At 40.9% G+C, this 23,363-nt stretch overlaps 1 protein-coding gene across 1 annotated transcript; it reads left to right on the top strand.

Moving 5' to 3' along the window:
- The first annotated feature begins 1,354 nt into the window (after window positions 1-1,354).
- On the top strand, window positions 1,355-22,554 carry DBX2 (developing brain homeobox 2). The gene is made up of 4 exons (XM_034063140.1): window positions 1,355-1,752; window positions 15,049-15,144; window positions 19,724-19,911; window positions 22,092-22,554. The coding sequence occupies exons 1-4, from the start codon at window positions 1,416-1,418 to the stop codon at window positions 22,410-22,412; spliced, it is 942 nt and encodes a 313-aa protein (XP_033919031.1). The 5' UTR covers window positions 1,355-1,415; the 3' UTR covers window positions 22,413-22,554.
- The last annotated feature ends 809 nt before the right edge of the window (window positions 22,555-23,363 follow it).

Genomic DNA, 23,363 nt, shown 5'->3' on the forward strand with positions numbered 1-23,363 from the left:
TACTTGAGATATGGAAATATAAGCTGAGAATAGTAATAGAATGGGAGTGTATCAGAGCAAAACTGTTAGATAAACTTGCCTAGATCTTACTCTTCCTTGTATTTACAGCTGCTGCTGAAGAGAGAACATCAGACTGCATGGGCTCCTAGCATACAGCATCCTTAGCAACTCTTAGGTTCCCATTCACTAGAGGTAATAACATCTTGGTGCTGATGGAGTAAGTGCCCAAACTCCGACATGATCAACCTACCCAAGGACATGAAGCAAAGCTCAGGACATCCGAGAGCTTAATTTGCATCTCCCAAGGCATTACTTGGTACTGCATCCGTTGAACAATCATTCCCATTTGCTATCTGAAGACATGGATGATTCCACTTCAGCTGGTTTTAGTGATGAACTACCCTGATGTTCAAGGGGGTGTACAAAAGTAAGGGACACAGCTGCTCCAGAGGATTTTGCAGGGAATATCCCTGAGATTAGACTGCTGAACAGCTACTTTGACACAAAAGGATTTGTCTGCAAAACAGGGAGATGGTTTCAGATCTTTGGGAATGGCATCCAATCTTAACTTTCTGCATGTGTGTTTGAATGTAAAATGAGACATCTTTGCCACATTACAAGGTGTCTAAGAAAATAAATAAGAATACATGCAAGTATAAACAGAGCCACCCCTGCCAAAGGATGTTTATGCTCACAGAAAGCATTGTCCCACAACTCGAGGAAAACATGATTAACAGCTCAGCACTGATCTTAATCAGATTTATTAAGACAAATGTTGAAAATCCAGCATGTGTGTGGATAACTAAAGGGGGAAAAAAAGACCAGATAAAAATGCCCAGAGGGAGTGAGCTAATGACTATCTTCCCATTACCTCATGGGATCATTAGGTCGACATGATCTCGCCGCGGCCAGCACTGAAGCCACCTCCCCGCTGGGACGGAGGCCAGAGGCCCTTTCCCTTCCCCTACACACAGGTGCAGCCCCGCAGCGGGAGGCGAGGGCCCTCGGCCATGCCGGGAGGCAGGGGGCACCTCCTGAGGGGGCCCCCCGACATGGCGGCGGGCGGCAAAGCGGGACAGCCACCCCGCGCCGGGCCCGCTCAGCTCCCCGCCCTACCCCCCTTCCCCCGGGGGGCTGCCCGGCAAGGCGGCATTGTTGGCCGCGTCCATCACTCCCCGTCCCCGGCTGACATAATGAATGCGCTTGGACACACCTTCCAGCCCGACGAAGAGGCGCGCCGAGACTCCACGGACAGCCCCACCGGACTCTCGGCTCCGCTCCCCTCAGCCCTCTGGGAGGCGGCCCGCAAGCCCGCCCGGCCCCATAGCCCGGCGCCCCGTCCCAGCCCAGTGAGGGGCCGCGGCGGCTGGGCTGGGCTGGGCCGGGCAGGGCGGCGGGGGGTAAGAGCCCTCGCTATGCTGCCCAGCGCCCTGTACTGGGACCTGGTGGGCTCCTCGGCTCTCCTCAACCTGCCGGCGGCGCCGGGCTTCGGCAACCTGGGCAAAAGTTTCCTCATCGAGAACTTGCTGCGGGCCGGGGCGCCTCCGAGCCCTGCCCAGCTCCGTCCCCTCCCCGCCAGCCCCGTCCCCCTCAAGCTGTGCCCCGCGGCGGAACAAATCAGCCCCTCAGGGGGTCCCTACCCGACAAGATGGGCTTTTCAAGTGCTTAACCCCTCCGTGGCGGACGGCGGCCGTCTGCCAGCGAGGGCTCCGGCGGCGGAGAGAGGCGGCGTCTTCCCGCCGGCAGCCACAGGTGAGCGCAGGCCCCTTCCCGAGTCCCACCGCCGGGGAGACGGGACTGAAGGGGCTTAGCGAGGGAGCGGTGAAAGCCGTGCCCCGCCGGGTGCCATTGCTGCCGGGGAGCACTGTGGGGCTCGCCCCGACGAGCCGGTCGTGAGGGCGGCTGTGAACCGCGCGGTCCGGCGCACCTGTGGGTGCAGCGAGTGCGGCCAAGGCTTGTGCTGGTAGTGAGAAAGGAGTGCATTCAAGTGTCCCGAACCGCTCCTTTTCCAGGTCTATTAGATCTTCATAGCCTGGAGGGACGGTAAAAGAGCTTCATCGCTAACGGGCGCTTCGGGAACGTCTGAAGTGCCTAGTCTGGGGGGAAAGACGAGCGGTCCCGTCCCTCTCGGTTGCAATAACTTGGGTGTCCGGAGCCAGCAGACCCTCCTCGAGTGCCCCATCCCTGGCGGGGGGCAGCCATGGGTGAAACACTGGGGTTTTCCTGCCAAAAGAGATTTAATTCAAGCTTTAAAGCTGTGTAAAAGCTCTGTAATTGTCTGTAATTAGCTATTCGGTCAGGTGCTGGAGTAAAAGCCGGGGCTTTTCGGGGTGGTGGGAGATGTGTCCCTTCTGGGGACCAGTTTGACCAGTTCTCCGGCCACCCGGACTGCTCACGGTGTTGCTGTCGCGGGGGATCTGCATTCTATCATTGAACTGGAAACAAATAGTTTTACAAAGCACGTTTCGGTTATTGAATGTGCCGGGTTTCATGTAAATACATTTTTGTCTGGCCGTGAACAACGTTTTAAAGCATTTTTAGGAACGTGCACTTCTGTCTGTCATGGAACCGATGGAAGTTGAATTCGAAGTTAATTCACAAAGCTCGGTATTAGCCTCACCATCGATATTTTCCCTTCCATTGCAATGTCTTGTGTGGTGTTTTCAGCGTTTTTATTTATGATCATTCAGCTTTAAATGTACTTACAATGAAAATCAGTCAAGCAGAATCGGATTTACTGAAGTAGGGCTCTAAGGTGTGAAACCAAAAGGCCAGAATTAATAACAGAATTAAAAGAACCAGAATTAATAAAACTTGTTTTCTTTTCAGGCATAGTTTTACTTCAGTTAAATCCTACAAACTGTTCTGCAAAATCCAAACCGATTTTTGATCCATTAGCGTGATGTATTTTAAGGTAGGCAGGAGAATCAGAGAAGTGTACATTAACATTTCTGAATATTCCCGACATCAGCTGCAGTGTTATCTTGAGCACATCACTTATTTAAACGTATTTATTTTAACCAGCTATAGACCAGGCCAGGAAATAGGACAAGTGCCATCTTCCTGGAATTAAGCGCATATTCCTCCCTCCACAAAAAAAACCCCACAACTATTTTCGAGAAAATGCTACAATTTCTGTGTACAGAGCCCATGTTAAAGGGGCGACAGCAGATCCCCAGCACTCATTGCTGTAGGTAAACTTTTTGTAAGTATTACGGAAGTTCCTGAATACCAAGTTTTTCATAGTTCCTTTCAGGGTTAGCTCTTTCTTTGATTGGCCTAGAGCACTACTTGTGAAGTCAGCAAATTGTGGTAGGTCTGTCTAGTGATTTGGAGTCCGATCCTGTGTTTCTTCTGATCCCACATATCCCAGGGATTTCAGAGGGAGCTTTGAGCAAAAGCACCAGGCTGTTCTGTTTGAGCAGTGAGAAATACTAGGTTTCCTTATGCACTCAGAAAAAAATCTTCTCCTGTGACTGCAGATGTACAACAAAAACATATATTCTAACAGGGATCTGTTGATTCTGATCTGATTTACGTGTCTTGAAGTGATGAGGGCTCTTAGGTGCCTGAACTTTCGTGAATGTAAATTAGATTGGAACCATCCTGCTGAGCCAGATCTCGTGGTTTCTAAGGAGTCTCTTCTCTCTAGTGTCAGTGTACGTTGGGGGAACTGTTCAGACCGGACACTTGCTTTGTGAGTAGGGCTGGAGTGGTCAGGCTGTGTGTTACATTTCTTGTTTATGGGTAGGGCAAAACAGTTTTGCCAGAATAAGAATTTTAGTCTTCGTGGACTAATGAAGGTATTTTAACTAAAGAATTTTTGATAGGTATCAGGCTTTAATTCCCTGACTTTTGTCTTTATTTTTTGAGAAACAACCTCTTTCCTATTTAGACTCCTCAAATTGCATGGCATTTTAGAAAAACTTGGTCTAAGTCTTTAAGAAGACTATGGAACATGATAAAGCAATTTTTTTTTTAATCTTTCTGAACAAGCAAGTGCTTTATAGATCATGCAGGGACTAAAAGTACAAACTAGCTTGACATAATGCAGCAGTTAAAAAAAAATATATATATATATATAAAGAGAAAAAGAAAGAAAAGAGAATTGAAAAAAATACCAGACTTTTTGGAATCAGTAATCTGTATTGCTCATGTAGTCTCCGATTCTGGTGAGGTCACCAAAAGTGCTCAGAAAGGAAGGAATGTAAAATCACACCAGGGACTGAACGACTGAACTGAATAAGCTGAACCTTTTTACAGTTCCAAAACCAACATGTATCCACAACACCTACCAAGGAAAGACATGAAGAAAGCACTCCATTTTAGGGTAACTGTTAACACTCCATGAAGGTGCTAAAGAATGAAAGTCCTGTGTTCTTTCTGTAAATTGGAAGACTCTTATCCATGGCAGCACAGGAGACCATTGGGATGGCACTTCCATCTGGTCATGGTAGCTTTTCCATTTGTAACACCTCAGCAGCAGTTTTACCAGCAAGTTTCTGTTCCAGTAATTTACAAGATTTAAAATATTTAATTTGACTATTTCAAGTGCTTTGTCTGCCCATGTATTTTGAGTTCTCCTCCAAAATAATCCTATATGAAAAATTTAACAAGTCACATCGTAGATACATCATCTAGTGAGTGTGCTTGAAATAAATATTTTTATGTTGTCTGTAAAATATTAGAATAATCACTTTTGATCATTACACTGATTTTTTAAAACTGAAATGTAATGAAATCATAGAATGGTTTAGGTTGGAAATGACCTTAAGATCATCTAGTTCCAATCCCCAACCATGGACAGGTTCATAGGTTTTTCAAATGACTTTTGATTTGAGTACAACCACATGGTCAAGTAACACGTTACATAAAACCCTAAGAAGAAGAAGCAGAAGGAGCATTATTGCTGTAGGATAAAGTCACTTGCCTTTTGTGATGCTGTGCCAGTTTATAGCAGCTTGGGATTCCCATAGGCTTTCTTCCACCTTGCTCTGAAGCCCCAGAACTGATGATGGAACACTGAACTGGGCCTGCCACCTTTAGCAGGTGTGGTAAGAGCTGGGTTTCTGCCTAGCTGAACTGAATTTCTCCTACACCATGCACTATGAGACTCGTTCTTTGAGTACCTTTTGCCTTGATAAAATAAGTGCATAATATTGTCTTCTACTCTGTGAGAAATTTGTGTACAGTGTAGTCATAGTCCTGACTAGGCAGAGCAGTGCAGAATCTAGTTCTGCTTTTGAAACACAGGATGCCCAGCCTGTTCTTGGATAAAAACTTTTAAAGATGCATTGCTGTAAGCAGTATTTCCCAGTGAAACATCTTACAGCTCTGCCGCTTAAACTTGCATTGCCTCTTCAAGGATGAGGGAAGCTCTAGGTATTAGTTCTGAGCAAACTAAAGAATTCGTAAGCATAGAGGAAGTCCTCAATTTCTGCTTGCTAATCTAGGATTTGGTTCCTCTCTTTTGTACTCCAGTACTGTTGTTATCTTCTGGATAAGTTAGAAGACTTGACAGTTTTTCTCCGTTTTCTGACATAGGAAGATTATCTGGAGGATGGTGAGATGCAGTCTGTTGTAGCACAGGTGCTTTAAAGAGGTCTACTCCACATCTTTCCTCATGACTTGGTTTCTAGAAGTATTGGCTGACCCCAGGTCAGAGTGACCTTGAGAAATGCAAAGTTACTCTGCTACCTGAAATAATTTTCTGAAAATCTCTGCTTTTCTCAGGTAATTTGCCCTGGGGGAGTATGACAGAGAGTGCTTTACAGCCTGAGTATGGTCATATGTGGTATGACCATGAACTGATGTAAGGAAGAAATTCTTTACTGTGAGGGTAGTAAGGCACTGGAACAGGTTGCCTAAAAAAGTGGTAAATCCCTGGCACTGTTCCAGACTATGTTGGACAGAGCCTTGGGTGACATTAGGCATCTCTGCCCATGGTAGGGGTGTTGGAGCTAGATGATCTTAAGGTGCTTTCCAGCCCTAAGCATTCTGTGATTCTACGATTCTGTATGGCAAGGACCTGATTTTTTTTTTTGCTTTGATCTTGGCATTTTGCTAGATTAACAGAGAAAGGGAACTGAAAAGTGCAATGAAATAAATAAACATAACAATAAGATACTTCCATTGAAAAAGTTGATGAAAAATTGAGCCTATGGGATTTTTGCCTAAAGCATCAGAATGACATAGAGCACAATACAGTATATATAACAGTAAAGAAAGTCATTAGAACAAGTATCTCATAAACATGAATTGGACTTAGAAGCGTCCATTCTATGATAAAGATATATCTTTTCTTTCTGTAGCATTTGAGTACTTTACATTTTAGTGCATTTATCATTGCAATGTGCTAGTGAAATAGGAGAGATTTCTACTGTGTAGAGGAGGAGCTGGAGCAAAAAGAAATTAGGTGACTTGCCTAAGGTAAGCCAGAAAGCTGGTAGCACTGCAGGGAAATAAAAGCAAGCCTTATTCTGCAGGGTAACTCTTTGGACCAGTGTCAGCCTTTTTCCCTCTTGGGCAAGGACAACAATTCTATCCTGTAACACTCTTTTTTGAATCAATATACCTTATTGCTCATTTTTAGTAAAATCTCCTGTGTTTCTTCATAACAGCTGGGAGATACTTGAATTACTCAAATTAAGTGATTTTTTTCCCTTCCTTTTTCACCCACTCTTGGTGAATAAGTTCTTAGTAATTGTTGATTTCAAACCAGCTGGTAGCCACAGTGACATAACACTAACTTTCCTTAAAATAATGGGAAGAGTGTCTTATCTCAGCTCCCTCTAGGCTTCTACCAGCCTCTGGAAAATGCTGCCCTCACTCAGGCAACAAAGTGACTAAGAATTCTCAGGATTTTCCTGCTTTGTTTGGGTTCTCTGGGAATAGAAAGTTTCTTTAAGGTGGGGGGGATACATTTGACATACTTTGTTATGCCCTGACTGCCAGGATCACTGAGACACCTTCATTGCTCTAAGAATTTGTCTTTGGAGGCAGGGAAGCTTCTGTAAGTATCAGAAAACACAGACTATGCAGCATCTTTTCCTGCTTGCAGTTAACTTTGTGAGCCATTTAATAGAATCAGTTTTGGGTGCCCAGAATATTTTAAGAGTGGCTACAAAATGGCTTTTAAAGGACAAGTCTTTGTCCTTATTGTAAGGTTGCCAGAGCTAGACTAGTGCCAGCTACTCTCTGACACAGCCACCAGTCTGGCAGTCTGGGCTTAGTAGGGGATATAAGCATTGGCTGGACTCCTCTGGCGACTCCTGTTGTGCCATGTCTAAGAAAGGAAGAGGATCCCAAGTTTGGTCCTTAGATTTATGTAAGATCTCAGAGCTGCACTAGTAGTGGGGTTTATAGAAAAGCACTTCACTGAGGGGAAGCCATGGAATAAATCATGCCTAAAGCTAGCAAATTAACTTCTGTATTGCAGAATGAGCTGGTCTTCTGAAACCTTGTAGTATATCCTTTATGTTTTTAGAAAACAGATGAAAGTGATAAGGATTAATCTCATCAGGCAAGTTCTCGAGTGCAGATTTCAAGTTACACTGTATTGTGATATTTTGCATTGACACATTCCCCTGAGTTTTGGAAGGCGAGGTCTCTGCCTCCGTTGCCCACTGAAGGTGTTTATTCAATCTTGTATAGCATAGCTCTGTAAAATAACTCTCATTTTTCTAAATGGTACTTTTGTGGTCAGTCATGACCCATAGCAGAATTGGGAAGGTAAGTTTCTGAAAATGAAAACAAGTGTAGGTATGTAAAGCAGTAGGAGGCTGTTTCAAATGTCAGATATGTAGACACTGATCTTTATAAAGTTAGGCACCTAAATATTTTCAGTAACCTGGGCTGTGTTTCTTTGAGGTGAGTTGTCTTGTTCGAGAAGTTGCCTTTGCTTTGTGCTGAAAAGCTTATGAAGATTTCCCTCGAGGGCTGCCCTTTTCCTGAAGTTACAGCACATAATTCTGTTGAGGTATTTTTGTATGTTGGGGATTTTACCTTCTCTTGGACAATTTGGTGTTGCTCATCAAAGTCCCTTCCCCTGGAATCTTGTGACCATGTGAATATTTCAGATTTCAACTTCAGAAAATATTTCCTTATACAAATGTAAAAAGACTAAAAACCTCTCTAAAAAGACAAAAAATACCAAAAGAGGATTCACTGTTTGTTATTTTTCATTCTAACAATATTTAGCTGATCTTGAGACTTTTGTTTGTTTGGAGCTGGAAATACAGCAACAAATAAAGACTGGTGCAGGTAGAAAATTTTAGCTAATCATTGCATGTCACTGGAATAAATGGTGCATTATGGCCGATTGTAAGATTTTGAAAGAGAGCTGTGAATTGTCCTCTTGCAGCATATGACCCTGGTTTTGCCTTGCTTGAGGGAATTATTTCTAAACAAATTGTAATATGTTGAAAATCAAAGAAGATAATTTTAGTGCATTTATGGTTGAAAATTATATTTTTTGTAGAAAGTCTGTATGGCTGTGCAGATGATTATATTCTTTTGATGTTACCTGTGGTGGATAAGGGGAATGTTATAGTCATTCAGCTGTTTTATAAAAAATAGGTGTCTGGTCTAATCTAGTTGTCTAAATACCTTGTCTAATCCAAAGTTAATGCAGAGACACCTCCAGAAGATGAAACAGCTTCTCTTAGACATCTGTTTTAAGGTGATGAATCATTATATAGAGCTACTTATCTCTTCTCATTGACTCTACAGGAGGCCCAAACAAGTAGCTTAGACAATGCATTGAACATTTAGACAGAAAAGTGACAGAGTTCTTTTGACAAGAAGTGGTAAGCAGAAAATGCTGGGGCATGTTACTGCATAGGCATCTTGAAGGAGAAGGAGAAAGTGGTAATCCACAGCTTTCCAGATCCACAGCTTTCTCCTCAATAGCAAGGCATGGAGAGGGTGAAAGCCACCTTTACAGCTGATCCCAGGAGACTGATGGAGTCTTTGGGAGGTGGTGTGGGGTTTGGCTGCTCCTTTGGGTTGTCATAGGAGTGAAATCTGACCATATATTGTCACTACCCTGAGGCACTTGTGTTTTCTCAGGCAGAGAAAAACATGTACAGCAAACTATGCCATAATAATAAGGCATGGGAATGATGCCTATGAAAATTGACATGATCTCAGCTAATGTGCAACGTGCCTGCCAGCCAATACATTGCTACAGATACAAGAAAACAGTGATTATGCTGTTAGCACATTTCAAGCCCTTTTTGGTGTGATTATTCTGCTAATTCTTTAAAACCTCACCAAGACCCAACATAAAAATGTAAACCCACTTCTCACATCCACCTTTTGTGTAGGATTTAAAAATCACAGAATAATAGATATTTGGAACTTCAAAACCTTTCTATAAAATAGAAATATTTGCCAATATTTTAAAACTAATCTGCATATGCCACCCTGATCTGCCCTTTTGGCTGGACTTTATGTGAGTATTCACGTGGTTGTATGTAGTGGTTTAGCTCCAGCTGGCAACTAAGCCCCATGCAGCCACTTACTCCCACCTAGTGAGCAGGGGAAGAGAATCAGTAAAGTAAAAGTGACAAAACTCATGGGTTGAGATAAAGACAGTTTAGTAGGTAAAGCAAAAGCTGCTCAGAAAATTAGAGCAAAACAAGGAATTCATTCACCACTTCTAATAGTCAGGCAGGTGTTCAGCCATCTCCAGGAGAGCAGGGCTCCAACATAAGTAACCATTACTTGGGAAGACAAATGCCATCACTCCAAACATCCCCCTTCTTCCTCCTTCTTCCCTCAGCTTTATATATTGAGTGTGATGTCATATGGTCTGGAATATCTCTTTGGACATTTGGGTTCAGCTGTCCCAGCTGTGCCCCCTCCCAGCTCCTTGTGCACCTCAGCCTACTCACTGGTGAGGTGGGTTGAGGAATAGAAAAGGCCTTGAGGATGTGTAAGTACCACTCAGCAATAACTAAAGCATCCCTATGTTATCAACACTGTTTTAGTCACAAATCCAAACCATAGTCCCATACTAGCTACTATGAAGAAAATCAACTCTACCCCGGCCAAAACTAGCACATCATGTTTTATAGCAATGAGTGGGAAGCAAATAGCTTTGTGGAACGGTGTACCACAGACTTTTGCACTAAATTTGCCAGGTCCATGTGGTTGTGAGAACCTTTGGTGGGATACGGCAGCAGCTGGTGCTTCTTCCTCATGGCCTGGGGCTCCCCTTCCGCTGGCTGGAATGCTTTCAGAGTGAACAACTGCTGCTGGAACATTGCACTCTAAACACAGCAACTGCTGGGGACAGAGCCGTGTTTCATTGTGAAGGCGCAGGGCTTGTAGTTCAAGAGCAGAAATGGTGCCATGTGGCCCAGCTGGACCACTGAACGTGGCAGAGCTGCTGCTGGACTATACGCTGGCAGCTCTTCATGACATGAAGCTTTCCTGCAGCTTGCAAAAGTTTAATCATTGCCAAGAATGGATGTAGGTAGGAAGTTGCAGTTTACTTGTGCCCATGAAGTAGGCACAAACCATCCAGTGTTATCAGATGAGATGGGATCATTTTACTGATAATATTTTTAACTTGCCTGCCAGGGCTGGAGGCTGGGCATCACTGTGGAAAGAGGTTCACGTGGGCTTAGCAATACTTAGAGAATTAAAGTGTTCGTGCATCTTGAGGTCTGTCTATTCCTGTTCCTGTGCTTACTGTTTCTTGTTAGCTGGCTCAGGGCATCTTTCTGAATCATTTTTTTGGAGGTGTTTCAGCCCTCTTCACAGCTTATATCACATTTTCATCAGTTAGCTTGAAAACCCCCAACAAACTAACAGCATGTGCAGTGAAGGAACCCCGTATGGGTAATACCAGAAGTTTGCCATCAGTTCACTTTTCCTCAATAGCCGTTTTTCCATCACCCATTCCCTCTTTCCTGCTGGCTAATGGCCTACATTATTTCCTGAGTCATTTCATAACATTAAGATTAGGAAAAGCAAACAGAGTTTACTAAGAAGCCAAAATTACATGTCTGCGTGAATGGAATTGTACTTAGGAAACTTGCTCTCAAGATGGTAGATAGTTGGAAGGAAAACTTCAACTGGTCCAGCTGTCAGCATGACTTTTTAGTATAGGGGGGCTTTTGCATTTAGAATATTTTCAGAGCTAGCAATGTATTTGAAAATATCAGCAATCTCTTAGTTTTAGCACCAGATGAGCTTGAAGTCCATCTGCATGTTTTAGTACCATTTTGTTGTTTGTTTGTAAAATGCTTTGTATTCACAAAGTTGAATGTAAATGACCATTATTACTAAAATGTTGCATGCAGCAACAGTGTCAGAATGATTTATCTTCAGTGAAGAAATTAAAATAAATTATTTAATTTTAGCTATTTCATCTTTTATATTTATGACCAAATAAATTTTCCTTTAAAGCATATAGCGCAATTTTTGGAGTGCCAAAAGGCACTTGTACCGTACTCTGATATTTCATTTTAATGCATCTGTGAAGCTAAAACTGTAAGGTCTGACTCTTGGGAAATGTATAGTTCTGCACAGTCTCGCTTTTATGAAATTGGAATGCAAAGCAGAAAAAAGAATTAAATATCCTGAATAGGACTTATTAGGATTTGGCCCTGTTAGATGTGTACTCCACATGGCTGGAAGCAACCGCTACCTTTTGGTTACTGTATACATCATTCTGGCCAATAAATACAGAACAAATATTCTGACATCTCAGCAGCTTTCAACCATTCTATGATTCTATGTGACCAGTAAACAAAGTTTGCTTCAAATTGGTTGATCATCAAATATTAGTAGAGTGGCCATGATATGTGTGAACAGAAAATAAAAACATATGTAATTCTTTCTCTATATTGTCTTCAGCACTGATGTTATTGTAATTCCTACAGGTGCATCACAGTGTAATTCTGAAATACATACGTTAAATGTATCATTTTTCTATGAGCAATTCTTATTCTGTTAATGCAGTTTCACACTGAGAGTGGAAGCCATTTAATGCAATGAATATTCTCTGTTGTTTCTGTCAAAGATTAAAAATATGCAGAGATTAAAAATGTACGTGCTGGGTTGAAGCATTAACATTTTTTGCTACATAGAGCTCCCATCGAGCATCCATGTATTATCTTGAGCATCCCTGTATTATGGCAGGTTATTTTGCTGCTATCACTGTGTAACTACTACTCATTGCTCTGAGTGCAGCAGCTTCAGTAGATGTGACCCAGGGATGTGGTTTGATAAATTTAACATAGAATTCACTTGTGTATGAGTATAATTGGAGTATACTAAAGAAGTTTATAAACTAGACAAAGGTGTTTGCCATAGGCTTAGGGAGACATAATGCCATTATTTATTCCACAGGGTCTAGAATAAATCAATTTTGAGAAATGGTCTCAGGAATGATTTAGTTCAGAGTTATATGAGGTTTCCAGATACATTTATTTCTCAAGCAAATGTTCTGCTTTAAAGGGATATGCAGGCAGAAGAGACAGCAGTTGGTTGGGGAATTAAGTAAAATGCTCAAGAAAGCCAGAAGCAGGATTTCCATTGACTTGAGCAGAATTAGTGCCAAGATCTCCACTGTTTGCATCATGGTGCCATGCTAGTTCGGCTTGTTTAGAATTTCCTTAAGAAAAATGTCTCAAGTTTTCACTCTGATCCATTTCCTGACCCTTATGCTTACAGCTGGCTTGTTGAGAGATTTTGTGACTGGAGAAAACCTATCCTTTCTTATTCCTGTATGTATTTGCAGGATTAAGCTATTTATCTGAAGCAATAGTTTGTGCAATTTTGGTTTATCCAGATACCTCCTGGCTGTATCACGTATTGTGATAAGCAGCACATTACCAAAAAAAGAGCAAAGAACTGGAGAAAGTTAACCACAAGAAGGAAAATCAGGGAGAGGCTAACATGTCTGACAAATTTCATATGCCATGAATAAGGTGCTGGAGCAATGCTTAAATGGAATCAGGCATTATGGTAGCAAAGGAATATTTGGGAGGTGTGAAAAAGAAGCAAAGGAATTGAATGTGGCGCCTTCTATGTACTAAATTGTATTTTTAGAAATAGAAAATAAAGCTTTACCTGACTGTAAGGGAAACCTGATAATGGCATGAGGAGTATGGCTGCTAGGGAAAGGAGGGAAGTTGGGAATTGAAGAACTGCAACAGATAAAATGTTAGCAGCAGATAAAAGATACTGTCACAAACAAGTTCTCAGATTCAGGAGGATGGCTGAGATTATCTGGTGGGTCTTTACCTTGTCCATCTGCTGTGCTTCTTCAGTTAGTCAAACCCTTCCAGCTTCCACACCCCACCAGTTGCATTGAGGCCGCTGGGATATGTAAGATAGGTAATACTTGGCTGCACGTTCTTGACTGATTTACTTTTCTTAGGACATGGTTCCCACATTTGATGGTCTCATGTGGAAGAAAAGCTTTAGAATACTAATGCCTAATGTAAATAATTTCTTTTTATAAGTGTTTGGCAAGCATGCACTTCAAATATAGGCAATTAGTTCCTCTTGGAGGTTATTTATATTCGATTACAAATAGCAAAGTGTCCAAGAAAAGCTCTAGCAGTAAAACACTTAACTTGTAATTACAGCTGAAGAAGCTTGTATGAATTCAGATAAAAAAGTAAAGGTAATTGTTCTAAAAATGTTGATAGAGTTTGGGTTCTACAGCAATAGTGTATTGCTTTGGAAGATCAGCAGATTTAACAGGCAGAAAACTATGCCTGATAAAACTATGCCCTAATATCTACTTGGGAGCCTAATTTGAGTGATCTTTTTTCTTAATTCCAATTAAAAAAAACTTTTAAAATTAACAATATGGCTTAGATACACTTACCTATTTTCTTGGTTTTCTCCTGATTACTGATATTTTAGGGTTTTCATCGAAGTGTGCAGTTATTTCTTTTTATGATTATTTTTTAATGGATCAGGTTATTTCTAGAGGTTTGGACAAACCACAGTGCAGGGTCTAGAGCTGTTAAACCAGACCAGAAAAGTGACATAAACGTTTGGATGCTGATCACATTTTACAAGTGCACAACTCTAGCAACCATGGGTTATCTATTTTCAAAAGAAAAAAATATCCCAAGTTTCAGAGTTGAATCATAAAAGCAGAAATTAAAAGGTAATTGAGATTAATGGAAAACCCCATAAGTGTTATAGAAAAAAAAAATGGATTATTAGATAACAAATGCTTTTCCAGGATTTGCAAGCACTTTTTAGATGTAACAGAGACTTTTGATTCATTAGTTCAAGAAATTCTGTAGAAATTTAACCAATTATTACCTAATGCTGTAAGTTGATTTTGCCATTTTTTATTGTGTTAAGGAAAGGCTTCTTCAGCAAGTGACTTATTAAATTCTGAGTTTAAATTCTAAATTTTGATTTCTATAAATTCAAAATTCTTGCACTTTCCCAGCAAGAATGAGTTTACCATCAGGATAGCAGAATCAGGCCCTGCAGTTTGTGCCTGTAGAGTTCAGCTAGATCCATCTCATTGCATGGTATAGAATTTATTCATTAAGCTTTCTTATTTATTGAAGAACTTAATGGTTTGAGTACTAAGAACAACATTGGAGTACAAGTAGAAGAGACAGGATTCAGATATCATGCTTCCTAGAATTATTTAAAATTACTTTTTCAGATGTTTTATGCTCAATATTTCAACAATATTATTGAAACAATGTATTCTATCTCAATATTTACCAAAACACCACTGTAATTACAGCACATACAGAAGTAAATTTCAAATTTGCAGTTTCATTCTTATGATAAATGTATTGAGAGTTTTGCATGTTATAGTTAAGTCTAAGTTTTGCATATTATAGTTAAGTCACGCACATAAAATATCCTTACTAAATTAAAGAGCAATTACTTGTTTTATCATGGTTTGCCTTAAGAAAATCACCATATTGAAAAAAGGAAAAAGAACTTGTGGGGCAGGACTTTACACACTGACTTCTCGGAGTACTGTTGTTATGAATATCACCTAAGCTGAATGGATAATCAATTAGATCTATGCTTTTTTTGCAGCTCTTTCCAAACACTTTTTTCTCCGAGCCCCGCCATTCTACTCAGCATGCTGTGGTGGGTCCTGTCAGCACCCTGCATCCCCCACTGCTTTTCCAAGTAAGTTTTTATGCTTCATCAGTAATGCTTGAGTTATTCTGTAAACCAAAGCAGCAGGATTTAATGTGTTCTGGAAAACTAATTGGTGATGCAATGGCAGCAGCTAATTCCTTAGTAAAATCACAGCAATCCTATTCAGAGGGTTTCCAAAGATTTATCAAACTTAAGTACACTGAGCAATTGTCAGAGGCTTCTAATGGCATTGAGACACCCAGACAGAGCTAACCTAGGAAAGCTGCTTGTTTTCAGTTTGCCAGAAAAGATTCTTTAAAATCAGTAACTCTTTTAAAAATCTCAGTCAATAAACGTTTGCAAATAAGAAAAGAGCTGAATGGTCTTAAAGTGGATGCTGCATTTTAATGTCTGTTAGGGATAAATTATGAGTCAGGAAGCCCTAGCATTATTTAAATAAAACAGACGTTCTTTTTGTAGCAATCAAATGCATGCACATGCTTAATTTGGTTTTCTATTTTAATTCTAATGTTTAAAAATTGAAGAAAGTGAATTTTGGCCAGTATAAGCTATGCGTTCAGGATTAAGACCTGGAAAACACTTCCATTTAATCCAAATCTAAATTTAGCCTTGATTGGGAAGTTTTATGCCACAGTGTAGGAATGGACATGCATGATTTTACCGTTTATGGGTCAGGAATACAAACAGAAGAAGTCTTACCTCATCCTTCAGCACAGACAGAAAGCACAAATCACATGTCAAACCCAAATGAAAATTGGAGCTTATGCATGCTCTAGCATACACTTTTTTATCAGTTGCATTCAAACCCTTCCTGACTACGTGCATGCGTTTTATGGATGTTTCAGAAGGGCAGTTGCTAAGTGGAATGATTCTTGACAAGTGAGGCAGCAAATGCTGGCAGTTTAATGAGCTGCAAGTTTCTGAGCACCTCTTTAGGGGGCTGACACTTTCCCACAGAGCGTTTTACATGGCCCCAGCTCTTCCACAATGGCTGACAGCACCATGACCAATCACCACTTTCACTTTACTCATCCACACGCGACCTCACCACAATTTTTCACTGTGCAGATGAACTTTAGGAACCATTTCACATTGAAAAGGCCTGGGCAAGGGTCAGTTGCCCTTTTGTATGGCCATAAAGCAATACTCTATGTGCCAGTCTTTTCTCCTGTCTCACATTCCAAGAGATTTTCTGGACACCATTTAAAGCACTTGACTGAAAAATAAAGCAGTGAATGAAACTGACTTTTATAGACTCATTCTAGCTCATCTTCCCATATAACCCTGTCTACCTGAAAAGGGATTTAGTGGATGAGCTGAGTGTATACAGGGACTTGCTGAATACATAGGCCCATTATCAACTGTGGGGATTGTTTATTAACCAGGACTGATACACTACTATTTTGGAAGTGACCTATTAATTGTCCATTTAACTAGAATGTATTGAATTCAAATGAAAAAATGGAAACCATGACTAAAGCTTTTACTTGCTCCTTCAAGGTGGTCTCTGCCATGAAGGCAAATGAAGATTGTTCCACAGATTAAGAGGACATTTATCACTATATATTAGGATACAAAGGAAAGACTTAAAAAAACCAAACCCTGAAGCAAACCAAAAATCAAACGGGCAACATAGGAATTAGTTGGTAACTGATTCACATTGATGTCAGCAGAACACAAAACCTTTTGATGCACGTTCAGAGAAACAGGCTGCAAACTGACTTACTTCATTTTGATGGAATTGTTGAAATGTGTGAGTGACTGCCTATCCCACTGTACTGAAAAATACTTTAATCCACAAATTGAAATTTAGTTTTTATGTGAGCAGTTGGAATTTATGTTGGAATATGGGATATTCTTTAAAAAATTCTCTAGGCTGCTCAATGGGGGTGAATATTCATTATCACAAACATGAGTTTTAAGTATTTTGGCCCAGTGGCTCGTTGCTAATGCTTGTAAGCATTAATTTTTGTTTACTTAATCTTTCAAAATCAGGCACATACTGTGCATTAGTGTGTGTAGTTTCTTCACTGCTAAATTAGTCTAATACAGGTGTTAAGCTGTATCCCACATACTGCCTGTACAGGACTTAATTGGTGCCTCTGGGCTCCAGCAGGAGGTTGTTCACTGATTGACTGTTAACAACCAGCCAGGCAAGACAAATTTTAAGGGGTCACATAATCTGGCGTCCTCTGTCCTTGGCTGACAACTCCATTGTGGAATGGAGGCCAGGAGGCAAGGACCAGCCCTGTTTCACTTCTTCCCTTGCTGGTGTCTCTCATCCCATCAGAGAGAAGGTACCAGCTCTTTTCTGCTGTCAGACTGTACCTTCCAGTAAACTTGAGAATGGCTGACAATTCATCAGAAACTACTCAAAGACTACCTGGAAAAGGTACCTAAATTCACCAAATTCTAATAGGAAGGACAGAAAACAGGCTTGAGGAAGAAGGACCAGTGTTCACCCGCAGTCTCATGGCAGGAGGGGAGCTTGGGGTGGGGGTCATGAGAGGGCTGTTTACTCCTCAGAGAAATATGAACCTGACTTGCACTTTGCAGAGACCTCCAGTGTGGCATTTTGGCTTTTGTTCTACAGATAGTTTATTCCGGTTTGGATGAAGTCTGACTGTGTCTCACTGTGTAATAAATATCAGGACAGTAATGAGTAGGTTATGATTTTTGTATCTGGTCTCAGATATAATTTTTAAAACTGAAGTACATCTGTGTAAAATTTAGACTTATTTACACTGTAATATTTTAAATCATAATAATTACTTCCTGCCACAGGCTATTATGAAGGATGAATATAAAGATGGGTTCTTAAAGTGTAGAAAAATTCAAGAAGGCATGTCTAGCAGAATGCAGTGGTGCCCAAGTCAGTGGCGGTGTATGTTAGGGAAAGATCATTGCACACTTGCTCAGCTTTTGATAGTCTTCCTCTCCTGTCACAGCTGGCAGCTGAATATATGGGAGGTATATGTTAATATCAGACTAGTCATACATGCACCACAAGAGTATTTACTTTGCAAGACATACACATCGACACTTCACTTTCTCATCATTATACATACATAGTTCTACAATATCATCAGTATATATGTGTGTTTAAAAATACATATACACATGTGTAGATATGTATACTATACAGAAGTTAAAATGTCGTATAGCCCCAAGACACACTTAGTGGAAGCTGCATCTGGATTTAGTTAGTATTTTTAAGAGCACTATATCTATTGAGCAAATTTATTTAATATACCCCCACCACTACAGCTCACTAGAATTGATAGACTTTTGCACAAAAAAAAATGTACAGTCCTTTAGGGAATCAGCTCTATGTCAGGAACTTGCCATTAGCTTCAATATGAAAAGGTTCAGATCCTTGACAGAAATAAAACAGCAGCACATCTTTGCAGCTGCTGTAACTACAAGCTGGGGTGGCAATCTTGGACCATGTGCGTGGAAAGGTGGACGATAGGACAGCTTAGAGTCTGAACTGCATATCATACAAACTAAAGCCACCTTTGTGGCTGCCCTCCTACAGAAAGGCCTTAGGTGTCAATGGCTGTATAGCCATGGCACAAGTTTTGGAGTCAAAGAGCAGTTCTTTCCTGGCCTGCTTGCAACTGCCCTGTGCAATCATCATATCCAATGCTTGGTGACAGGCCCTGTTCAACTGACCTCTGATACTGCTCCCTGGATGAGTATCTGGGGAAGCTGGGTGTGCTGGAGGCATACCAAGCCTCACCCTGGACTGCTCCCCATATACAACATCCTTCTAGGGAGAGGGAGAATGGGAAAGCACAATGGCTTTAGCCTTCATTGAGTGTGAAGAAGGCGAGAGATTTATCTGGATTTGGGTTTTCTCTGCTCTTTGTGAGACCAGTAAAGGGCCAATGCAAACACTTCTCCAGTGCAGCTCTGTCCCCCCACTTGGAGGCTGTTTCCCAGGCTAGGGTTCCTTCTAAGCATGGATCAAGCGGATGTGATTGGATTCATTGAAAACTGCACACCCCCATCCAGAACTTGCTATGAGGTGTCAGAGGATTAGAAACCAAGCTGAAAGGAGTAAGTCCAAGTGCTCCTCAAATCCTCTAATAAAGAAATTGCTGCAGTTTCCAGAGAAAGTAAGTGAATGGCCATGGAAGAGTGCACTCTGAAAGCCTCTTGTTAGCAAACAAAACTAAAGAAAGCCTGTTTAGTTTCTTTGAATCAGTATTACAGACCACTTTTATTTGGTTCTACATTTCACCCAAGGAGAAAATAAACTCATAGGGAAACTCACTCAGTGATGACAACAGGCAAGGAAAGTGGAGTTTCTCCCTCACTGTGTTTGAATTTTGCAGGAGCATGGGCCATGTGTTAGGGTTTCTCTATGAACTCATCTGATTTACTTTTTAATATGTCAAGGGGAGACTCTTGACCACTGACAACACCTCTAGATCCAAGTGAGGATTTAGTTCTTAATGAACATGACTGAAGCATTACGACACACTTCTAACACCAACAAATCAAAAGCAGGATATAGTGTGCTAGCATTATAATAAACAGTACTTAATATTTCTCGGATATGTGTTAGATACTAAGTGAAACTCTCATCCATTTCCACTAGGAGAGGAAAGTGTGCTGCCTCTTCTGACCCAGGAGTCTAACTCCAAATCCCGAAGAGGTATATTAAGAAGAGCTGTCTTTTCTGAAGACCAGAGGAAATCTTTGGAGAAAATGTTTCAGAAGCAGAAGTATATTAGTAAAACAGACAGGAAGAAACTGGCCATTAACCTGGGTCTAAAGGAGTCTCAGGTAAGAAATTACAAAACATCTGTGACTTTTTGTCATTTGGGGGAAAAAAGTCTGTAAAATGGCTTTGAGGGAAGAAAACTGAACTCCTTCACTGAGCAAGGACCTCAGTAAATCAATGGCAGTTTTAACCAAGGAATGTTTGAACAGCTTTCTGGTTTATTTCCCAAAGGTGTATATTCAGAAGTCGGTCACTCCATTTTCACACAGTGGGAGAAACATGACCTCTGCATTCATTTCCTCCACACATTTTGTCGTCTGACAGAGCCCCCTCAGGAGCTTTGGGGTAGGGAGCTATGTTCCATCCCACTACTAGATAGGCAGTGATCCAGGCAGAAAACAGTAGAGCATAGAGCCCTCCTGCATTTCTCTGAGCACCCTTTGCACTTGCTGATTAACAGCTAGTGACAGTGCAATCAACAGTACTTGCTTTGAAACCGTTCTGCCCCAAGAGACAGGCACCTATCCCTACAGAAAGAAACTTGGCTGCACAAGGACAGAGATCCTTGGAGCTGAAAGAAGAGAATCTGAAGGTGCTGTAGTAGATGCAGATCTCTAGTATACAGCTGAAAAAGAGGGAGTGACAGTACAATTCTATTTCTATGCATGCATCAGGAGTGAAACTGCTTAAGATATGTACAGCAGAAGCCGTCTGGGGGGCAGAAGACCCTGGGAATGGCAATGGGAGCTTTCATCATCTTTATCTTGGAGATTTTCAGAACTTGACAAGGCCCTTAGCAATTTGATCCAACTTTGCAGTTGGCTCCACTTTGTGCAAGAGGTTAGATCTTGTGGTCTGGAGTGGTTCCTTGCAACCTGAACAACTCCAACTCCATCACAAGCACTATAAACAGAAGAAGAGTGTGGTGCTTCTCAGTATAATGAGCAGAGTGATAATCTCTGCAGGATAAACTATTCCAATGAAAATGCACAATTGCACTCACCACTGCGCTGCCCAAAAATATCCAAACTACAGCCAAATTCCTAGTATTACAATTATTCTCTCAAGTTTTATTTCTGTATTCTTGATATTCAGGAGATCCTGGGGGAGGGAGATGGAAATGGAATGACACATAGGTAACAGCTACCCCTACAGGAAAATAATTTAATGATAATGACAGACCAGGTGATATCTATCTCTTTATTTTCTTTATTTTTTCTCCCTCATGAAAGGAAGAGCAGTCGCTCTGAAGTTTATTTGTTTCGTTTTCTGGCCAGCTGTGCTGGAGTAACAATGCTTGCCATCTAAGGCAATAATACTACCCTTGAATGCATAGCCCCTTTGTCTTCATATCAAGTATCTGAACACTAGAACTAAATGCAAATATTTAAGGGAAAACAGAACACAATCTGAATAAGCTGATTGATCCCCTCCACCATTTCTTCTCTTTATGTAAAGCCAGTTCCTAGATGTGTGTTCCCCCAAGTTTTTCCCAGTATTTCATAAATGTCTTTGAGCACTTGTGATCAAGCTTTGCAACTCAAAAGTTTTTGAAAACTGATTTTATCTTTAAATCACATGCATTTCAGGCAACTTCTGGAAAACTGTAGTCGGGTAGACAAAAGGTTTTTATATTCTCTCAGTATCATAACACACACTTTGAAGCTATATGACCAATATGTTTTTAGCTATGCTAATCAATGGGACATGTTTCTTAGAGGGCTTCATATCGCTGGTAACATCACTTAGTTTTGTTAATGGCAGTGCTAAGTTACTCTGAGGATCCTCTTCTGACTAGAAGCATGTTGCTATAGGAAACTCCTTTATCCGTAGCCACTGGGCTTTTTCCAGTCTAAGCCAAATAATTACCTGTTTGAGGTGGTGAAAGCAAGAGAGTATTTTGTAGAATCAGAGAATGGTTTGGGTTGGAAGGGACCTTAAAGATCATTTAGTTCCAACCCCCTTGCCATGGGCAGGGACACCTTCCATCAGACCAAAACCCCATCCAAACTGGCCTTGAATACATCCAGGGATAGGCATCCACAACATCTCTGGGCAATGTGTTCCAGTAGTGATGGGAAAATCCTCAGATAATGGCAATCAGTCAGCTTCACTGGATGTACTGTAACACAAATAAAGAAGAAACATAAAACTAAGGGGATGGAAAGAAAAAACCCATCTTATTAGGACAGAGTTTTTTAAAGAAAAGAATAATAATAGACTCTCATTAACTTGCAAACAGGTGAAAATTTGGTTTCAGAATCGAAGGATGAAATGGCGAAACTCCAAAGAAAAAGAAGTGCTTTCAAACAGGTGCCTCCAAGAAGAAGGTCTTCAGGAGAACTACCTCTCACGATCCACCATGAGTTTTACCTCCCCATGCCCATCTGTGTGGGAAGTGACCCAGGAGCAAGCAAGTCCAAGGTGGAGGGAGACTTCTCCAGGAAATTCTGAAAGACTGATGAGTACACAACCACCTCCAAGAGCAAATTCATCGCAGAGCCCACTGTATTTGTACCCTGACCAAGACACTGCAAATAAGGCAGTTACATCATCAGCCTAAGGAAGCAGGGGCAGTTTGTAAATTGAGTGGAGAGCACAGGCTTCAAATGAGCAGTCTTCTAAGACTAACAATATTTGGACATTGTAACTAGTTTATGCTCATAAATTTGCTAAAGTCTAACACCATTAAAATTACAAACAACTAATGATTTAAGACATATTCTTCAATACTCAGTCTTTTTGTGTGTCTTTTCCAGTTTTGTACTGACTTTAAAAGTGAAATAGGAACTGATGGTAAGTAAAATGAAGTGAAGAGCATGAAGCTGAAGTTGTGCTCCGATTTATACATCTACACTGTATATGATATTCATTAAAAACACACTGATAGAGAATCACTTTTCTCTCTCATTGCTGTCAGACCAATTAATTTCTTTTGTACATGAGATAAGAATAACCCTATTTACCTCAAGAGCTTTGGGTTCTCTTTGCAATTCATTAAATGACACAATAGGTTCATATTAGACAAACATAAGCATTTTTAGTATGTTTTTTTTTCTGTCTGTCCTCACCTTTATAAGTATTTAATTAGTTTTAAATAGCATGGTCACAGGTCAGCTGATAACCCTGGTGAAGTATGCAATACTAAAAACCAACCAAATAATCTTATAAAAAACCCCATGTTTAAATCACTTTGATGATTCACATCACTTTGATGATATGCATTCAGTGTACTGGGAAAAGCAATTCGGTGAGTCCTGTCTTTTCTCCCGTGGGTGAACCTTCCAACATTCTCAACTTTGAATTTCACTGGCTTTTGTCAGATCATTAGTGTGATCTCTTGTAACCAGTTCTGTATTTCAAAACTGTAATAGCAGTATGCAGAATTGTATCCCAAATACACAAAGCAACAGAACTATAACTGGAAAAGCTGCCACTACAGCCGTCTCACAGAAGTACATAGCATACTATAGTAGCCTTATTCCTGACTTCTTCCTATTTAAACTGGTGCCAA

The sequence above is a fragment of the Melopsittacus undulatus genome, chromosome 5 (genome assembly GCF_012275295.1).
Source record: "Melopsittacus undulatus isolate bMelUnd1 chromosome 5, bMelUnd1.mat.Z, whole genome shotgun sequence".
NCBI classification, from domain to species: domain Eukaryota; kingdom Metazoa; phylum Chordata; class Aves; order Psittaciformes; family Psittaculidae; genus Melopsittacus; species Melopsittacus undulatus.

Excerpts from the sequence above, each read along its gene's own strand:
- DBX2 (XM_034063140.1), top strand. The coding sequence starts at position 1,416 with ATGCTGCCCAGCGCCCTGTACTGGGACCTGGTGGGCTCCTCGGCTCTC. Across the intron at positions 15,145-19,723 it reads ATCCCCCACTGCTTTTCCAA|GAGAGGAAAGTGTGCTGCCT; the intron begins GTAAGTTTTTAT and ends CATTTCCACTAG. Across the intron at positions 19,912-22,091 it reads TGGGTCTAAAGGAGTCTCAG|GTGAAAATTTGGTTTCAGAA; the intron begins GTAAGAAATTAC and ends ACTTGCAAACAG.